Genomic DNA, 16,715 nt, shown 5'->3' with positions numbered 1-16,715 from the left:
TTTAACAACCTGCTTGGCGTGAGGTGATTTAGCTGAAGGCCTCTGGTGGAAATCTGTCCCCCCTGCCCTGGCCGTGGATCGGCGCACGGACGTGGCACCAGAAATTAAAAGCTGCACTTCTGTTTTCAAGGTAGGAAAGGCAGTTGTGCTTGGGGTGTGCTGTATTTTATTGTATCGTCAAAGTATGTTGTAAATGTGAAGTAGCATCACTTACCCTCTTTTTATACTCACAAAGCAAAATGATGGGCATTAAGTGCTTTGCACTAGACTGAATGATGAATCATTGTTGTAGAAGGGCACATGAAATGATGTCAGGGTTCCCTTTTGGCTCATAATCCACAAATGAATGTGTGGGGGGGTTATATTTGGGGTTTCTTAGTTTTATGATCGATCAGCTGACTTCTGTCCAGAATTTAACTATTTCAGGGGATAAGTCATGCTGGAAGATGATGTTGTGGACTTTTTTTTTTTTTCCCCTCTCATTTTTAAACTCATGGTATCCTTGTGGCAGCTGCCAAATTGCCTTATATAAAAAGGTAATGTATAAGGAAAACAGAGTTCAAGACTATATCTAGTTGCTATTGCACTTCATATAGACCCATGTTATTAGCCAGATTTTTGTGACATGCAGTTCCTTGCCTACTAAAATTATTTATTTACCTAATGACAAAGGAATCAGCTGTCGCTGGTAGTGCTGCTTCTAAAAATTGGTGCATTCCTCCTTTGTTGAATTACAGATTATTATGTTAACCAAGACTTAGTATGAAATAGTAGCACGAAAAGTGTTATTTTGTGGTAGGCCCAGTACAGTCTTCAGAGAATAATCCAAGAAGATTTTATTTTGGGGGTGAGGGGAGGATAGGATAGATGTCGTCACTCTGTTATGGGGTTCTTAAGTAGAGCAGGGGTATATTATTAATTTTTTAAAATTTTCTCATTAGAGTGAAATAAAGAAACAATGTTACTTTTTTTGCTGAACTTCCTTTTCTGTGAATTGTTTCTGCTGAACCTTTTCAGTGCAGCAAATATTGCTAACCCAAGTTCAAGTGGGTGTTTTTTCCAGTTTATATAGCCTTTTTGTTAGATTGCATAGGATATTAAAAAATAATAATAAAAAACCCAAACACAAGTGATCTCTCTTCCTCTAGTTATTTGAAAGGTTGTATTAACTCTACTCATATTTCGTAATTTCCCTGGCAGTTGACTATGAAATTTGACCTATTTAAATGGTTTTACTGTACTACATTTCCTGGAGACCTTTCAAGATAATTTGCTTCCTAATCTAAATTTAACAGTTACATAAACCACATTTTGGAGACTTGGAAATTTCTACCTACTGCCTCTGCCTTTTTTTTTTTGTAGACAAGCCATATTGTAAAAATGTAAGTACAGAATTTTAATCTGAGATTTGCATGTAGCTTGTCATTTGATTTTCATACATAGATGCTGTTTTTCTTTTTAATAAGATAAAGAAAGTAGGTTATTTTTTGCCCCACTTGAAAGTTTCCTTAGCGCTGTGGCCAATTCCATTTTTGTCAGTCTATTTTAAAATGTGAAGAAATAAAATCTCACAGGTCTAGGATATATTTGTGTTACAGTTCCTTGAATTTCTTGGTTGCCTTTTCCTTCTGTATAGGTCTTAACAGGTACTGAGTAGTGTATGGATATGTTTAACCTTTCTCTGCAACAAACTGAAGTCAGGAAGGAAGGACTGCTACTCCTTGGAGATACTGTTTTGTTCAGAAATCTTGGCTGGATTTAAGGATTCATTTTGTACGCTTGTCACTGATGTCTTGCCTAATATGCTGTGTGAATTCAGACTCTGTGAGAGTCCTCATCCTTCTTTCTGCTAACTCTGTTACTGATGAGCTATGCTGAGGAATGTGTCAGAACAAGAGGATAAACTTAATAATTTATTTGGTAAATTTAGTTGTTTACTCTGACGCAAACTGAAAAGGGAAAAGTGTCTGTTGCTGCTGTTTCTGCAGGTATTTGAAATGGGTTTTTGCTTTGACTAAGGCTCTGAAATTTTGTTAACTCTGCTGTTTACATATGCTGCTTGACTGGTGGGTTTTGTTTGTTTGTTTGTTTTGGGTTTTTTTTGTTTTGGTTTGGTTTTTTTGAGTAATGCATGGTAACTAGCTTTTCAGAAATGGGAAGTGCCTTCAGTCAGTGCAACACTGATTTTCCTTGGGGAGAGGAGAGAATGGTGATAGAGGCAAGTGGCTGTTTCTTGTTCACTTCAGCAGTGCAGATATTTGTGAATAACCGAAAACGAGCAAACGTAATTTAGAAATCATTAATTACAAAACCTCTCCCCTAGACTTTTTGAAATATCAGTGTTATCCTTTTAGTCAGATTCTTGCACATGCTGGCTGATATGTTGATTACTCTTAGCTTGGGATCCATGTTTAATTTCAGCCAGGTGAGTGCAGGGTGGCTTTTTCCGGGCTTTCCTTGAAAGTGCAGTGGTGTGCTGGATCCAGCATCGGTTTTGGCGCCAGGGCAAAATTCCCAATATGGGCAGTAGCATTCGGGAAACTGAGGAGATGCTGGCAGCCTGATGTTGCTGCCTGTGCCTGAGGAGAGTGTGTTTTCTGGGGTTATTTTTGGTTGAACACCCAAAGGGTTCAGGACATCTTGACCTGAGTTCAGGTGTTTAGGTGATGGCAGGGAATGAGGCCAATTTCTCCTTTTTAAGTTGTGGTTCTTGTCTTAAGCTGTTGTGAGCAGATCAGGGATACGTGTGCAGCATGGCTTGACAAGTCAGAAACATGACAGGTGTGGAATATGGTTCAAGTTTAGGAACTGCTCTGGTAATCGATATTAAAAATGACACCAGAAAATGTTCCATTGCAGTAATTGCCTGGAGAGTGGAGTATGTTTTTGCTTGCGACATGGTGATTTCTTAATGTCAGTTCTGTATTTTAATTTTCATTTAAAAGATCCCTGAAGGTGAGCATCTTTGGAATTTGTATATGTTGTCATACAAAGTGATCAATCAGCTGTTAGTCCTTCTGTGGATTTTTGGAGGGGGGGGGGGGGGAAGCTTTAGATTTGAGGCATGTTATGTTCTCATTTTTAATGATAATTTTTAAGGTAATCTGAGCTTGACCATAAGGCTTGAGCACATTTTGAATCCACAGCCAAAGCACCCCTACTTACCTTTTAAGGTAGTGAGAATCATTACTCAGTGACTGGGAAAGAAGGGTTTTCTTGGGGCTTTTTGAGGGGGTGGAGCCGCTTACCTCTTTCGCTCTGCAAAAACATTTCAGTGTTGAATTGCTTTGCACTCCTTGTTTTTCTTAGCTTGTACATTGGAACTGCTAGAAAGTTTAAACTTTCTAAACTTCTAAAACTAAGTTCTCAAAATTCAAACAAAAAGTTCAATGTGCACATCTGCAAAACGCCTGGATGAAGAGAAAGTAAGTGGAAGGAGGTGGATGGTTTTAGCTGCTCGCTGTATGGCATTTCCATCATGTTCCTAATGATGGCTCATCTTTTCTTATGTCTTTTTTTCTTTATAGGTAGCATCTATTTGAGGCTGTTTTCTAAATTTCTTTTTCAACTATTCTGTGGAAAAAAGTATTTATCCTCTGTTATAAAAAATTTACTAACTTTTTCATTTTGTGTGTAAAAAATAATACTATTTACTTGATTCTCTTTTGGTGTTGCCACATGCCATTCATTATAACTGATACTCTGAGGTAGGAAAAGGGCACTGATGATCTCATGAATTTATTTCTCACCTTTTCATTAAGTCTTGATGCACATGTTGAAAAAAATTAATTGTGCTCCTTTATTCTAGGCTTTATTGTCACCATGGTTTTCAGGGGTGAAGTTAGAAAAGGGGCAAAGCTAGGATATATGAGAAATTCTACCCATTTCTGTGGGATTTTTAGTTCTGCTTGTTTGGTCTGGGTTTTTGATACATGTGGATTGCCCTTTCTTTCTACATTTAGCCCTTTTAGGGGTATATGTGTGTGTATATATAATTTTATTTTATTGTAACTTCTTCATAGCGCTTTGCAAGTGATAAAACGTAAATGTGATGGAAGAAGAAGGCATTGAGGCACAGGGTTGATTGCAGCCTTGCTCTGGACTGTATCACCTGGCTAATAGTATCCTTATCTGAAGCTGAGGCACAAACTGGAGGGTGCTGGACTGCTTTTGGAGGGAATTGGACTGAAGCTGGGAAAGGCTGACATCGGTTTCCATGTTGTAGAGTCTGGCTTTGCATCTCCTGTCTTTCTGAACTGAGCGGCTGCTGATTCTTCTGCGTTCTGCAATGGCAGGTGGAGGAGTGAGACAGGAGCTTTACCACAAAGCGGGTGTTACTTTGGGGGTCCCTCTGTAATGGCTAGGGAGCAGAAACTTCGTTAGTGAGCCTTTCTGATGAACCCTCATGCTTTGGGGTGGAAGTGAGGTGGAAGTTGTGTGGCAGTCCCAGTGCACGCAAGGGTACAGCAAAGGAGTCTCCTATTAAAAACAAGTGAAGCCCCCTGCAGAGGTGGTCCTGTTGAATGATGCTGAGGCTGTTACTCCTGCATCATGTGGGGGCATACGGTGAACTTGTAGCATGTTGGTCACTTTAATAACCTGTCTTACTGAACGCAGCACACCTGTGATTTGTTGTAGCTCTGTGGGCTCTTAATTCACTGTTGTGGTTAATATTGCTGCAAAAAATCAGGCAGGAATCCAGTGTTATTACTATTTGGGGCTTTTACCCTGAGTGACTGCTTTTTCTGTTTCTGTCTGCAATGATGGAGGTGTAAATCTCTTGCCTGAGCTGCTATGAATCCACTTCTCAAATACAACTTTTAAATTTTTTGTTTGGTTGGTTTGGTTTATTTTTTCTCCTATGGAGTTGTTGGCAGAGGTGTGCTTTCTGTTCTGAAGTTTTTGTTACACTTGCCGTTTCTGTGTAAGCTGTCTTTGAAGTAGCCATCTCCTCTCTGCTTTCCCAGTTGCCCAGGCAGAAGTCCAGGCTTCCTGTGTGTTCCTTCCTGCAGTTATCTCTCTCAACCTCGTGTATGACCCTACTTTAATTGAATGTTCACGTTGTGCTCTGCAGATTGCTGTCTTTAGTATGGAGTGAAAAGGTTTTATTGCTGCAAGTTTATATAGACTATAAATGAGAATCGCCTGCCATAAGCTTTCAGCACCTTTTAACAACTGCTCAAAAATTCATCTGAACATAAAAACAAAGCAAGCAGCGAGCACTTGCATTTCTTGCTAAGAAACGGAAGCAAGGAATGCTGCTTGGCACACCTAGATGCGTCTTTTCATCGTCTCCCAAGGTCTTGTAACATGCCCGATGGCCTGTAAGCCAGGGCAGTTTGGAACTGAAGACTGCCAGCAGAGAAGGTGTTGCCACGGGCAGAACCTGCTCCTTTTTAGGGAGGGTTGTATGCTCTGGGGGGCTGGGTTTGGCTGCTGGAGTACAAGCTCTCAAATAGGCAATCCCATTTTATTTGCTTTTGATTAAAGTCCATGCCTTTAAACCTCATGAGTTGGCAAGATGAAAGTAGTCTTCTAGTCCTCCCCTCGCTGCCCAGCAGTTAACTTCAAGTCTGATCCCCCCCAAAACATGCACAGAGACAAGCCTTTCTGGCCCAAGTGCCTTCTACCTGTCAAACAGCTTTTCCCTGAGATTCATGGAAGTTTCTTCACCTGACTGGTGCCTGCACAAGCCACCTTACATTGCTAGCTGGAAGTGAAGTCCTGTGGTGTTTTGGGTATTTTGTTTTTGATGTCGCTCTTCTGTTGGACACTGGTCTTTGTACGCAGCATGGCTGCCTTGCCTCCCCAAGGTTGCTTGAGCTGTGAGAAGGTGAATTAATGTGACATTAATTGTTACATAATGGGAGTTTATAGCTTGCTTACGTGATACAAATGATACCTTTTGATGTCCCGTCCCATTGACCACTGCATCTATCTGTCCTCCCCCCAGGTTAAATACCTGACTCAGAAGTTCTGTATCTACCTTCTTGAAAACTGCATGCATCACTTCCTTTTTCAACTTTCAGGAGTCTGGGCAATGTCTTTTTATAACAGATAGGACAAAAGCATTGTTTTAAACTTCGAGTGATCATTGCATTTAGATTCAGTAATCTCACTCTCTTAAATATAAAGGCTGCTGATAATTTCCACTAAATTAAATGCTTGTGCTGCAAACAATTCAACTGCAATCTCTTCAAAGCCTTTGGACAGGCTTCTCTTATCTGGAAATCTTGTTATCCCATGGTCTCGGATAATCTCAAGACCCATTGTACAGTAACTAATGTGGAGGGTTTATCAAATGGGATATTTAGCTGTGTTGCTTTTTTTTAACTGCATGTGGTTTTGTTTAAGAAATGAAGCTGCTTATGTTTCAGGTGTGGCCAGGCTGGCACTTCTAATACTGCAGGCATTTCAGGTTCAGCTGTCTGTAACCTACTTGTGCCTATCTTCTGCTAAAAAAAAAAAAAAAAAAAAGAGTTGTCATCTATTATTGCAGAATCATTTTTTAGTTCTTTTCTCTAATGATTTGCTCATTCAATCCATTAAAAAGATATGAGTGATTTTCATTTACTGTTATTAATTGTAAACTGTTATTGGTTTGTATTTAACAAATGTAACATTGAACGTTATAGAATGGCAGGACTACATTGAATATTATAGAATGGCAGGACTTATATGAATGTATATGGATTTCTGTTGGCACTTGTTTAGAGTATATAGTGATCACTATTTTGATCTTTCTTTTATTAAGTAGTGGTGCAGAGTTTTTTTTCTTCCCTGTTCTCTGTATGTGTTACATGTTCAAAAAGCTCAAAACCTTTTTCTAATGGAACTAGCACAGCGCCATGGAACTAGCACAGCTCCACAGAAGTATTTCACAGCGATACCCTTGATCACTTCTCAGACTTCTGAAAACCATGTATCTTGTGAACTAAGCGGTGACCAGATGACTTAAATTAAATGGCATCAGTCACCATTTTCTGTGATTGTCCCTATTTAAAATTTGCCTTTTGTTTTGCATGGATGCATTTGGGTTTTTTGCCCGCCCCCCCCCCCCCCCCCCCTTTTTTTTTTAAGGTGAGTTATATTTCTAAATCCTTGCCTTTCTGTGCATCCACCTTATTTCCTGGCCTCTACCTGTGTCTCAGCTAGCGACTGCCACCATGGCAACTCTTCCTCTGGCTAAACAGATGGGACATTGAGTCTCCTCCGAGAGCAGAGCACTGCTCATGCCCTGCTGGGAATCAGCTGGCAGGTTGCACTCCTTCTCTGCAAAAATTAAAGCAAGCTCTGCCCAGCAGAGGAATGCTGGTTTTGAGGGTGCTCAGTTTCACAGATAATACTGTGGTCTAATAGTTTGCAGAAATAAAATGTAGTGGCTGAACTGGGATTATTTCTGTGCCTGAAAGCTCTTCAGAGGAGCTTTGCCTTTAGTGCGAAGAGCTTGGCGTCAGCCAGCAGCCGGTGATTTTCTGGTAGAATGGTTGCCATCAACTTTTTTTTTCTCTTTAGGATGCGTCAGGATGAAACGCCACAGGCATCTAAGCACCAGTGACAGTTCAGACAATGAGAGTAAGTAATACCTACTAGTTTTTCTTTGGTCTATCACCCCCTTGTGGTTTCCTTCTGTGGTTTGAGGGCAAACCGTTTCACCTCTTATAATTAAAAAAAAAATGTTTCTTGCTTGATTTCTTTTTGTGTTCTGTGGTCTTTGGTGTTGTAAATCCTGTTATGGGAGGAAAATGAGGCGAAGGATCCTGTAAACCTGGGGCGAGTTTTGAGTCTACTTAGAATTTGAAGAGAAACTTGTATGTCCTTCCCTTTCAGAGTTGGGAATAAGAAATCTGTAATTCAAGAGAAATTTTACTGTGTAGGGTCCTATTTTGTAATTATTTCTTTTAAAAGGAGTCCTGTCATCTCTTCTTGTGCAGAGCCTCAACTTTAAAATTACTGGGGGTGGCAAGCTATTTGAGCATTGATATGTTAGATTTATATGTAAGATAGAGTTATAACTAATATATTCATTGTTGTGTTATCTCATACTGGTTCTTGATCTATTCCACTTTGGTCTGTTATACAACTCAGTAAAGTTATATTTTAAATGTTCCTTGGCACACATCTGCCTGAGGTTGCATCTTCCCATTTTATCTGCAAAAAACCCCCTGTATGGCAGGGTCTTGTTTGTTTCTTATAAACCTGTGCCTATCTAATAACTCTATACATAATGATGTTCATTGTCATATTTTTTGTGAGTCATCAGTGTATCCTGTACTGAAATAACACTTTGCCCAGAAATGTCTAGACATCACACTACAATTTTTTGCATCTCTTATCAGCAGGCTTTAGTATCATTGCTTTTTTTGTTTGGTTTTTTAGCACTTGCAAACTCTGTCCTCGGTTTTGCTCCTCCTTCCACTTTGTTAAAAAGGAAATGAAGGGAAGTGGTCTGCCTGCTTGTTTCTGTTTACTCATGCTTGTATTGGGCAGAGCAGAATGTACCCATAAACTCAATGTGCTGTGGTTTTACAAAGAACGAGTGGAACAGGAGGAGCTGTAATCAAGCCTACAGACTGCCTAAGACTTTTTTGCCCACGTCTTGTCAAAAAATTATGGTAATTCAAGAGATTGGAGTGCCTTGTGTTTTACTGAAAAATTAAATGAATTGAAATGAGCTATAATGGTCCTTTTTTATTTCTTTTTTTTTTTTTAACAGGTCCTTCCACTTCCTTTTCTTCTTGTTCTAAGTACAGGAGCAAGTCAAAAACACCAGCAAATGAACAAAAGAAACCTGCTGAGGTAAGATCCAGGGTTAAAGATTGGTCGCTGGTAGTTTTTTGTCATGTAGTTTTCATGTTTCTAAGCCTTGAAATCGTGAGCTTTGAACTAGTGCCAGTGAGTCCTTTTGTCACCTGTCAAATTATCCGTGAAATTGTGTTTTCCCCACTGCACGAGTATTATAGGAGCTCTGGTGGCATTTGGTTTGATGTCCCAAAATGACTTACGGCATTTGCAGACAGTAACAAGTAGTTTGTTCTTCTGCTGAAATTTAGTCTCATTTTGAAATTGGAAAAGCTGGGATGGTCTTACGATTTGAGAGCATGCCACAGAAAGAAGTGGTTCATGTGTATAGGAAGAATACTTTCTTTCTGCTTTAGGATAAAACAGTGGGACACTTAAGTGGGCAGGATATGCATGAACAGTGCTTACTCATCTTCTGCCACTTTCTCACTCTTGGCTTTTTACCTTCAATAAAGCTTTTTTACACTGCCATCCCCATCTGTCAGGACCTCTACACCTATCACCACTGTCACTGGATCTGTATTCACCAATTGAATAAATTGGCATTTATGCACAATCCAGTGCTCAAACAAATCCATCCTATCAACCATTCTGCTGGTAGCCCTTTTTGAGGAGGATTTGTTGGTTGCCTTCTCCATATTTGATGCCTGCTTTCTTAAGGGCTGAAGTCAGATAATAACTGCAAATGGGAGAAATGTTTCTTGTAGCTAATTCCCATTACTTGCTATCGCATTCCCTCTAAATGAGTCCTTCAACATGCTAGTATGAATGTTCATGCCTGAGGTTACTGAAAAAAAGACTGATAAAACCCACTTTGCTTCTCTAGAATTTAAAGCTGAGAGTTATGTCCCAGAAGTAATTTTGTGTACTATACCAGCAGCTTTTTACCTGCTTAGATACTACTGTGCGAGGTTGCATAAACTGTATAGATTGTGCTCATACAGCAAAAGCTATTCAGCAAACGTACTTAATGCTTCTTTTCTAAATGCTGCTAACTAGATGAGTTTGGTTTGGTAAGAACAAGGTAAATGTTACAGAACATGTCCTTTCTTTGGAAGCTTAATTTTTATTACAAGTTAATTGAAGAAAACTCACTGATTCATTTCTAAAAGAGAATCTTGTATGAATGTTTCAATAAAAGCAAAATTGGCCACAACTAGCTACATAGATAGTGTTTTATTTACAGCCACCAAGAAGGTTAAGAAAAGCCTACTATGCTTTTTACCTTTAAAATGTTGGTCTGAGGATTATGGTTCTGTAAGAGTTTTAATCTTAAAACAGCTCGTGGCTACTGAGGTCTTGTAATTATTGCTCATGTTTGCCTAGGCGGTAGCTTTGTTGCTAGCCAAGCTGGGCAAATGGGAACTGAAACACATACACTGCCAGACTTGTTGCTGTTTCAAATACACCTCAGTGCTAGTCCCTTACCAATCCCTTCTTTCTGCCCAGCCATCCAGCTTTCTTCTTGTATGTCTTCCTCTTAGAAATTGTCCTATTACTATTTTCTTTGCCTTTGCTCCATGCTGTCTTTATGTGCGTATGTACATTATAAACAATAATTATGAAGATGTGGTCCACGTATATAGCATACAAGTGTTCTGTTTACATAACTTCTAGGAATTAAAATGAGCAGTGTTTTCAGTTCCTCCTCTTGAGGTCTTTCTTTGCTGCTTTCTACCTGTTCCAAGACAAAATCTTGAGCTCTTTAATGCTTGAAAATATGAAGCTTTAAAGAACAAAATCTGGAATATACACTTGGAATTTAAAAGTGTATTTTGTAACATCATCCTTCCATTAATACTTGCATCTTTTTGTCATCTTTCACTTAAGATACCCCTCCCAGAAAAAAAGAGAAAATAAAATTAAAAAAAAAGGACAGAAATCTCAAGCCTTAGAATATGTCCTCTTCTGGAGGAGTGTCCCAAGTACAATATTTAAAAGAATCCTGAAGAAAAAAAAAAAATTAAGTCCTCTGGGAAAGGGAATGGAAAGGAAGGTGACAGTAATAATCTACTGCTTGTACGTAAGACTCTTGGCTATCCTTCCAGTTTTCCCTTTCCTTCTGCTAGAAGCAAGCACTCCTTCCAACCCCTTGAAAAGCATATGCTGGAGAGTGTATTACATGAAATGCTGTTGTCAGCAGAGCATTGAAATTGATTATTTATGCACCAAGTGGTGACAAGGGTGTAAAGCAAAGACTGAAAAGAGACCCCACCACACACCCTTCCAAAAACCATGTTGTAATTCCACAAGCTTTTTTGTAGTAATAGTTGTCTAATATCTTATGCGATAGAAACTTAAAATTTCAGGTTGACAGCATCCCTTTAGCAAAGGCTCTCTTTAACAAGTTGGCATTGCTCTCCTTTCATTCACCTCTGCTTGCCAGGCAGCAGGCTGTTTCTTGAGTTAGTGATGCAGAAAATCTAAAAGGTCAAAGCTATAAATAGCTGTTTGGGAATATTTTTGCTCGTGGTCTTCATACATTAATTTTTCTTTCATGCCAGTAAGCCTGGCTTTCTCAATTAAATTGCATGTGAATACATACGCTTTTTTCCACTTCCTCAACCATCTCCAGCCCAACCCAAGTACCTGGGTTCTCTCCCCAAATAAAAGCTCAGTTTCAGTACTGTGACCAACAAGGAAGTTAGTGTATCTGTCAGTCGCTTCACAGGACTTGTCTGTATGTGCCATGGTCCTCTGTGGTTGCCTATAAAAAATGATGAGTGGCTGCAGCTGAGGACTGCTCTGCCTTGAATTGCCTCCCAGGTGCTTCAGAATCGAGGTGGGTGCAGGGATGGCCTCAGTGGAGTGAGGTTGTCTGGTGTTACTGGGGGGCAAAGGGGTGCAGTGTTAGAGTGCAAATGTCAAAGCCCGTTCCCAGAGCCTGACTTACCCCAGGGGTTTACATCAATGCAGAAGGGATGTTACGGGGTCAGACCTGGGGTCTGCTTACCCCATTCTCCTCCTTGGAGAAGAAGGTGAGAACAAGGCAAGCCTGTAATGATGCTTCTTCAGGCCATGGTGTTTCTCTGTAATTTCAAAAGCGAGACTGTGGCTCTTGGTCTTCCCCTTCTGGATCACAATCGATCAGAAACTACTGAAACAGTGACTTAAAAATTCTGCTATCCGATTAGCTTTAGCATTTACTTTGAATAAATAAATTGTGTTAAGGTTACAGACACACCAGTTGTATAAATCATAACAGTTTTTCAGACCTTTATGATGATGTTGGCTGCATGCCATTCATAGTGTTACCCCTCATGGATTTAAACCTAGACAGGAGGGGCTCGCAGGCCTAAGCAGTAGGCTGGGTGGGAGTAGCAGGGTAGGAGGCAGTTGAACGTCTGGCTCAGCGTGAAGCCTGTACTTTGCAGTTTCCTGTCTCCGTGGAAGCTGTAGCAGAAAATGATGGCAGAGTAGTTGGAATCATTTTTGCAGGGAAAACCTATTAGCCGGACCGTCCTGAGTGACTGACCATTTCTTTTCCCTAAGGTTAGCGGGGTCACAAACAAGCCTCTCAAAAGAGATCTTTATGACACTCAGGCTTATATATATATTCTTTCCAGTCCTCTCTCCCTCTTGAAACTGTAAAGCAGTTAAGTTAGCATTGTGCTCTTTTTTAACCCTTCCCATATAAGATGGCAGTATTTTACCTCTCTTTGCAAATAGGGTTTTGAATCTCACAGCAATAGTAGTTTTTAATCCCTCATTGCTGATAGTGACAGCTGTGTTATGTGAAATGTAGCTTGTCTTCCACAAGTAAATGGTCTGCTTTCATTACTTGGGTATGTGAAACTTTTTTTTAGTGGTATTTGACTGCCACATAAATCGTAGGTTTTGATCCTGAGGAGCACCTTGTAAGACTAGATGCTTGGCAGAAAATGGATTCTGTTTGCAGTTTGATAGTGGTGGGTTTTATTCTGTGAATGAATGGGCAACACGGTTAAATCGTATCACTTTGCGTGTACCACACATAATAGAATAGGAGACTGTTACCTTTATGTGTGTGCTTACCTTAGAAAATCCTGAATTAACTTGGACATCTGTACAGGCTTCTCAAGACCTCTGGGGAACATGCCTAGTGCGTTTCAATGAGCCGCTTTTTAGCCAGCTTGGGTTAGTTGATTAAAAAAAAAAATTACAATACTTTTATGTAAGTCAGAGGTGCAACTTCATTGGTTATTTTTATGATCTTTTTTTACTTTGAGATACCGTCTCAGGCTATTTGAAGTCTTTAGCAAGAGGTGACCTGAATGCTAAGGGCATGAACAAGCTTGCTTGTGAAAAGGCTGAGCTATTTTACCTTTGGAAGTGAATGAGCAGGCATAACAGTAAAGTATGAATGGTCTGGAAACAGCAGACCTAGAGCTTCAGTCCTGCCTGTCCTTGTGATGGAAGAATTGGGGAGGAAAGGTGGGGCAGGGGGGTGAATGAGGCCAAAAGTTAGGAAATCTGTAGCAATTAAAAGGATATCCTCTCCATGCATCATGTAATTACTGTGAAGCTCATCTGCTACAGGAAGTTGTTGAGACTGAGAATTAAACAAGATTAAAATTGGACAGATGATAATGAGTGCAGATTTTTCTAAATATCTGTATAAATTAATACCACTTTTAGAATTGATTGTTAGGATTAAACCCCAAATCCGAAGCTTATGTCTGATTAGCAACCAGAAGGAAAATTGACGTGTTCTTGCACATTTTTCTGGCTCGTGAGATACTGTCAGAGACATGATGTTAGGTAGGGTTGAGGTAGTATCTGATATCCTGGCTTTTCCTATACATGCTTGTAAAGGAGGCTAGGAAGATTCATGGCTACTTAAAACAAAAGTACAATATTTCATTTGCTTGAGTCCTGGATAATCCATAAAAATAGGGAGTAGGGGTTCGAATGTTAGGATTTACTGCAGTGCATGTCCAAATTTGTAAGGATGTTTGAGAACTACAAATTTAATGCTACACTTACTCCTTTCTGTCCCAGCTTTTTTTGCAGTTTTTCAGTCCAGTCAGCATACATGCCTGGAACTGTAGCTTCGTTTCCATTTTAAAATTATGTTGCCTTTTATTTACTTTGCTACCAAAAAAACCTCAACCGAACAAAAAACCCACTCTGTCTTGAGTCTCCAGACTCCTCTACAATAAGGTGCCTTAATTCAGAAACTTCATGCCCATATTGCAACATATTAATGAGAAAAATTCTACCTTGCCAGGATGAGCCCACCAAATTTTGTCCTTAGAGCTTCATCCTCTGTAAATGGGCAGTCTTTTGCACATACTGTGAAACATCTATACAAAGATTAAACTATCTATGCTCAGAAACTGTGTGGCTACATTACACTTGTAAGAGGTCATATTACAATTTGGCTTTTGTTTTATTATTTATGAGGTGATTTTAGGTGTAAACTGCTGCTTTATAAGTGTGTTTACATTTTGCTGAGAGTGTTCTACTTCAGACCTGCAATAGTAGAGTAAGCTTTAATGCTTATGGGTGCTTATGGGAATAAAAAGTTACTAGATACTTTCAAAGGTGAATAAAAAAAGATGATTTGACCCCAAATATGATGAAAAGCTCATGTGTAACTTACTTTACAGAAAGTGCTCACTGTAGTTTGAGTGTTTGGCACCTGGAATTTCAAAGCTGACTTTGGGGATGGGTTGTGTAGGAGACCAAAAATCCAGGAAAATACTGGCTGTTTCAGCTTTCTCTGGTCAGAGAGGATATTGGCCCTCGTTCCACTCTGTTTTCTGTAAAATATTTCTGAGAGTATACCCTTGGAGGGGACAGGACAGGACATAGTAGTTCGCTCCTGCCTTTTAAAAATCATGGCTCTGTGTTTCTGGGGCAGTGGGTCTTCTGACTCCCTAAGCGGTGGGCGTGAGGAACAGAAACGTGTGTTGCTGACTCAGTCCGGGCTCTGCCGGGCACAGGGGAAGCCTTAGGACTGAAGCAATTAGATGCAATCCAGCAGAAATCCCGCTTTGATTGTAACAACAGAGCAGTTAACCCATAATTTACTTACACCTTTGAGGTGTGGTTCCCAGTTGTGGCCTAGGCACCTGTGACAAGTGGCTTACCCTTATTGGGTGTTTGTAAGCAGGTGGTCAAAGTACCCAAAAGCTCAGAGAATGTCACAAGAAGAAATATCAGTTTTCTTTCAGTTTTCAAGAGATGACACAAACCATTTGTTTTCCCTCACACTTGCATTTGGGCAAGACAAGGTGAATGAGTAATGGCATCAGTCAGCTTCAGTAGTAGCTTGCAGAGGGGTATTGGAAAAGGTATTTGACTTCCCCCTCCCCCCCCCCTTTTTTTTTTTAAATGTGGTTTTAGGTTTGCAATGGTCATGAACAAAAGGTGCCTGACAGTCTGTGCAGATCTGATGTTTGAATTATTCAACTAAGATGGGGTTTGTAGAAGGGTGTTGTATTGTCAAGACCCACTCTCTGTCTTTGATGCTAATATTTTACTGTAATTCTCTATAGCATTACTTGTATCCTCCCTGATATCTTTAGTGGATAAGGATGCTTCACACAAAATAGTGTTCTTTGTTTTCACAGCCTTGATTTATTCACAGAGTAAGCACAGGAGGGTCCTGTGAGGAAGATTATATATTGAATTTTCATAGAGTGCTTGCAGGAGTTCGGGTTAAAGTCATAGACAACTTTTGGTGAAGCATTTATAAATGGATTCTAAGAAGTTAATTTTCCTTGGACATACTCTTGTAACATAATTTCCAAATAGGACTCAGAAGTCTGAAAAACAAATGAAACATATGAACCACATCTTTCCTTTCACAGCTCCATGATATCGTTATTGCTTGGTGTATTAGTGCCATGGGGGAGCAGAGCATCCTTATTTCTGGAGAATTTTTGTAGAATTTAGCTTTTAAAGGCTTTAGAGATGGCAGTGCATCTCTGCAAAGGTGACTAGGAAGTTCTCATTGTCTCAGCAAATCCAGGCAGACTTTTACTTCAGAAGAAAAAGCTGATCATGACCAAAGAACAAGGTCTCCTCTTCTAGATTTAAGCCCCAGCTCTAAAGTGTGAAATAATTATTAGAGTTTCTCAACAAAATGCTTGATTATTATTATATTATGATGAAAATGATGATGACATAAGCAAACACATTTTTCATTTATGTCACTCACTCAAAGTGCTGCACTGTTTTCAGCTGAAACTAAAAATTCCTGGCAGCAAAATGAAATGGTAAGTTCAGACCAAGCAGTCTTGCATGGTAAGTAAGCAGGACTAAAACTCATCTCTTCTTTCATGTTTTCAATTGCTAAAAATATTTTTTTAAAAATCCCACTGTGACACAGTAACTTGTGTAAATGCTTACATCAGTGGGGAGTTTCCCATTTCTGTGTGTACGGACCTGGCTCTGCTAGCTGCGGTCGGTTGGTTGTAGTTCAGCTCTGCAAGGCCCTTCTCTATCATGGTAAAGACATGCAGCGCCAGTGGAGTCTACTCTTGAGGAGTGATGTATCTGGATGGGAATGCCTTGTTAGCCTAGACCTGGTGTGCTTATTTTTCAGGTCTTCTCAATATTTACAACATTACAGATGGTATTAAAATAAAGTTGAAGGATTGTGTTTTATGTATGGTAAGAAATAGAACTGCTTTTGGGTGACTGAAAGGTGACCACTGCACTTCATGGGCTAACTGGAAGTGAAGGTGGTCCTTGCCAAGAGGAGAGTGTGTGCTGTGGAGTGGACTAGCTGTTGCTTTATGGATACAGTTAGTAAAGGAGCTGCATTGTTTTTCAAATAAGTGTCCAAAAAGAAACAACCACGAGGAAAAGCTGGCTATCTAAATCCTGAAGGTGTGTGTCTGCTCTTCGTTGAGTTGGCTTAGTTCATAGCCTTGAGGCTGACTGCTGAAGTAAAATTTACTTGATTTGTCAGAAAACTCTCT

The 16,715-nt window shown here is 39.8% G+C and overlaps 1 protein-coding gene across 6 annotated transcripts in view; it reads left to right on the top strand.

Moving 5' to 3' along the window:
• The window catches only part of JADE3 (jade family PHD finger 3), a 69,590-nt gene that overhangs the window by 27,073 nt on the left and 25,802 nt on the right, over nucleotides 1-16,715 (top strand). For all 6 annotated transcript variants that reach the window (XM_075523303.1, XM_075523277.1, XM_075523312.1 and 3 more), the window contains 2 exons: nucleotides 7,516-7,575; nucleotides 8,717-8,799. In XM_075523303.1, coding sequence (XP_075379418.1) covers nucleotides 7,527-7,575; nucleotides 8,717-8,799 — 132 coding nt within the window. In that variant the 5' untranslated portion in view covers nucleotides 7,516-7,526. The remainder of the gene's footprint in view (nucleotides 1-7,515; nucleotides 7,576-8,716; nucleotides 8,800-16,715) is intronic.

The sequence above is a fragment of the Mycteria americana genome, chromosome 1 (assembly GCF_035582795.1).
Source record: "Mycteria americana isolate JAX WOST 10 ecotype Jacksonville Zoo and Gardens chromosome 1, USCA_MyAme_1.0, whole genome shotgun sequence".
Classification (NCBI taxonomy): Eukaryota; Metazoa; Chordata; class Aves; order Ciconiiformes; family Ciconiidae; genus Mycteria; species Mycteria americana.
Note: the sequence above shows the minus strand (reverse complement) of the source record. Positions and strands in the feature narration are given on the sequence as shown.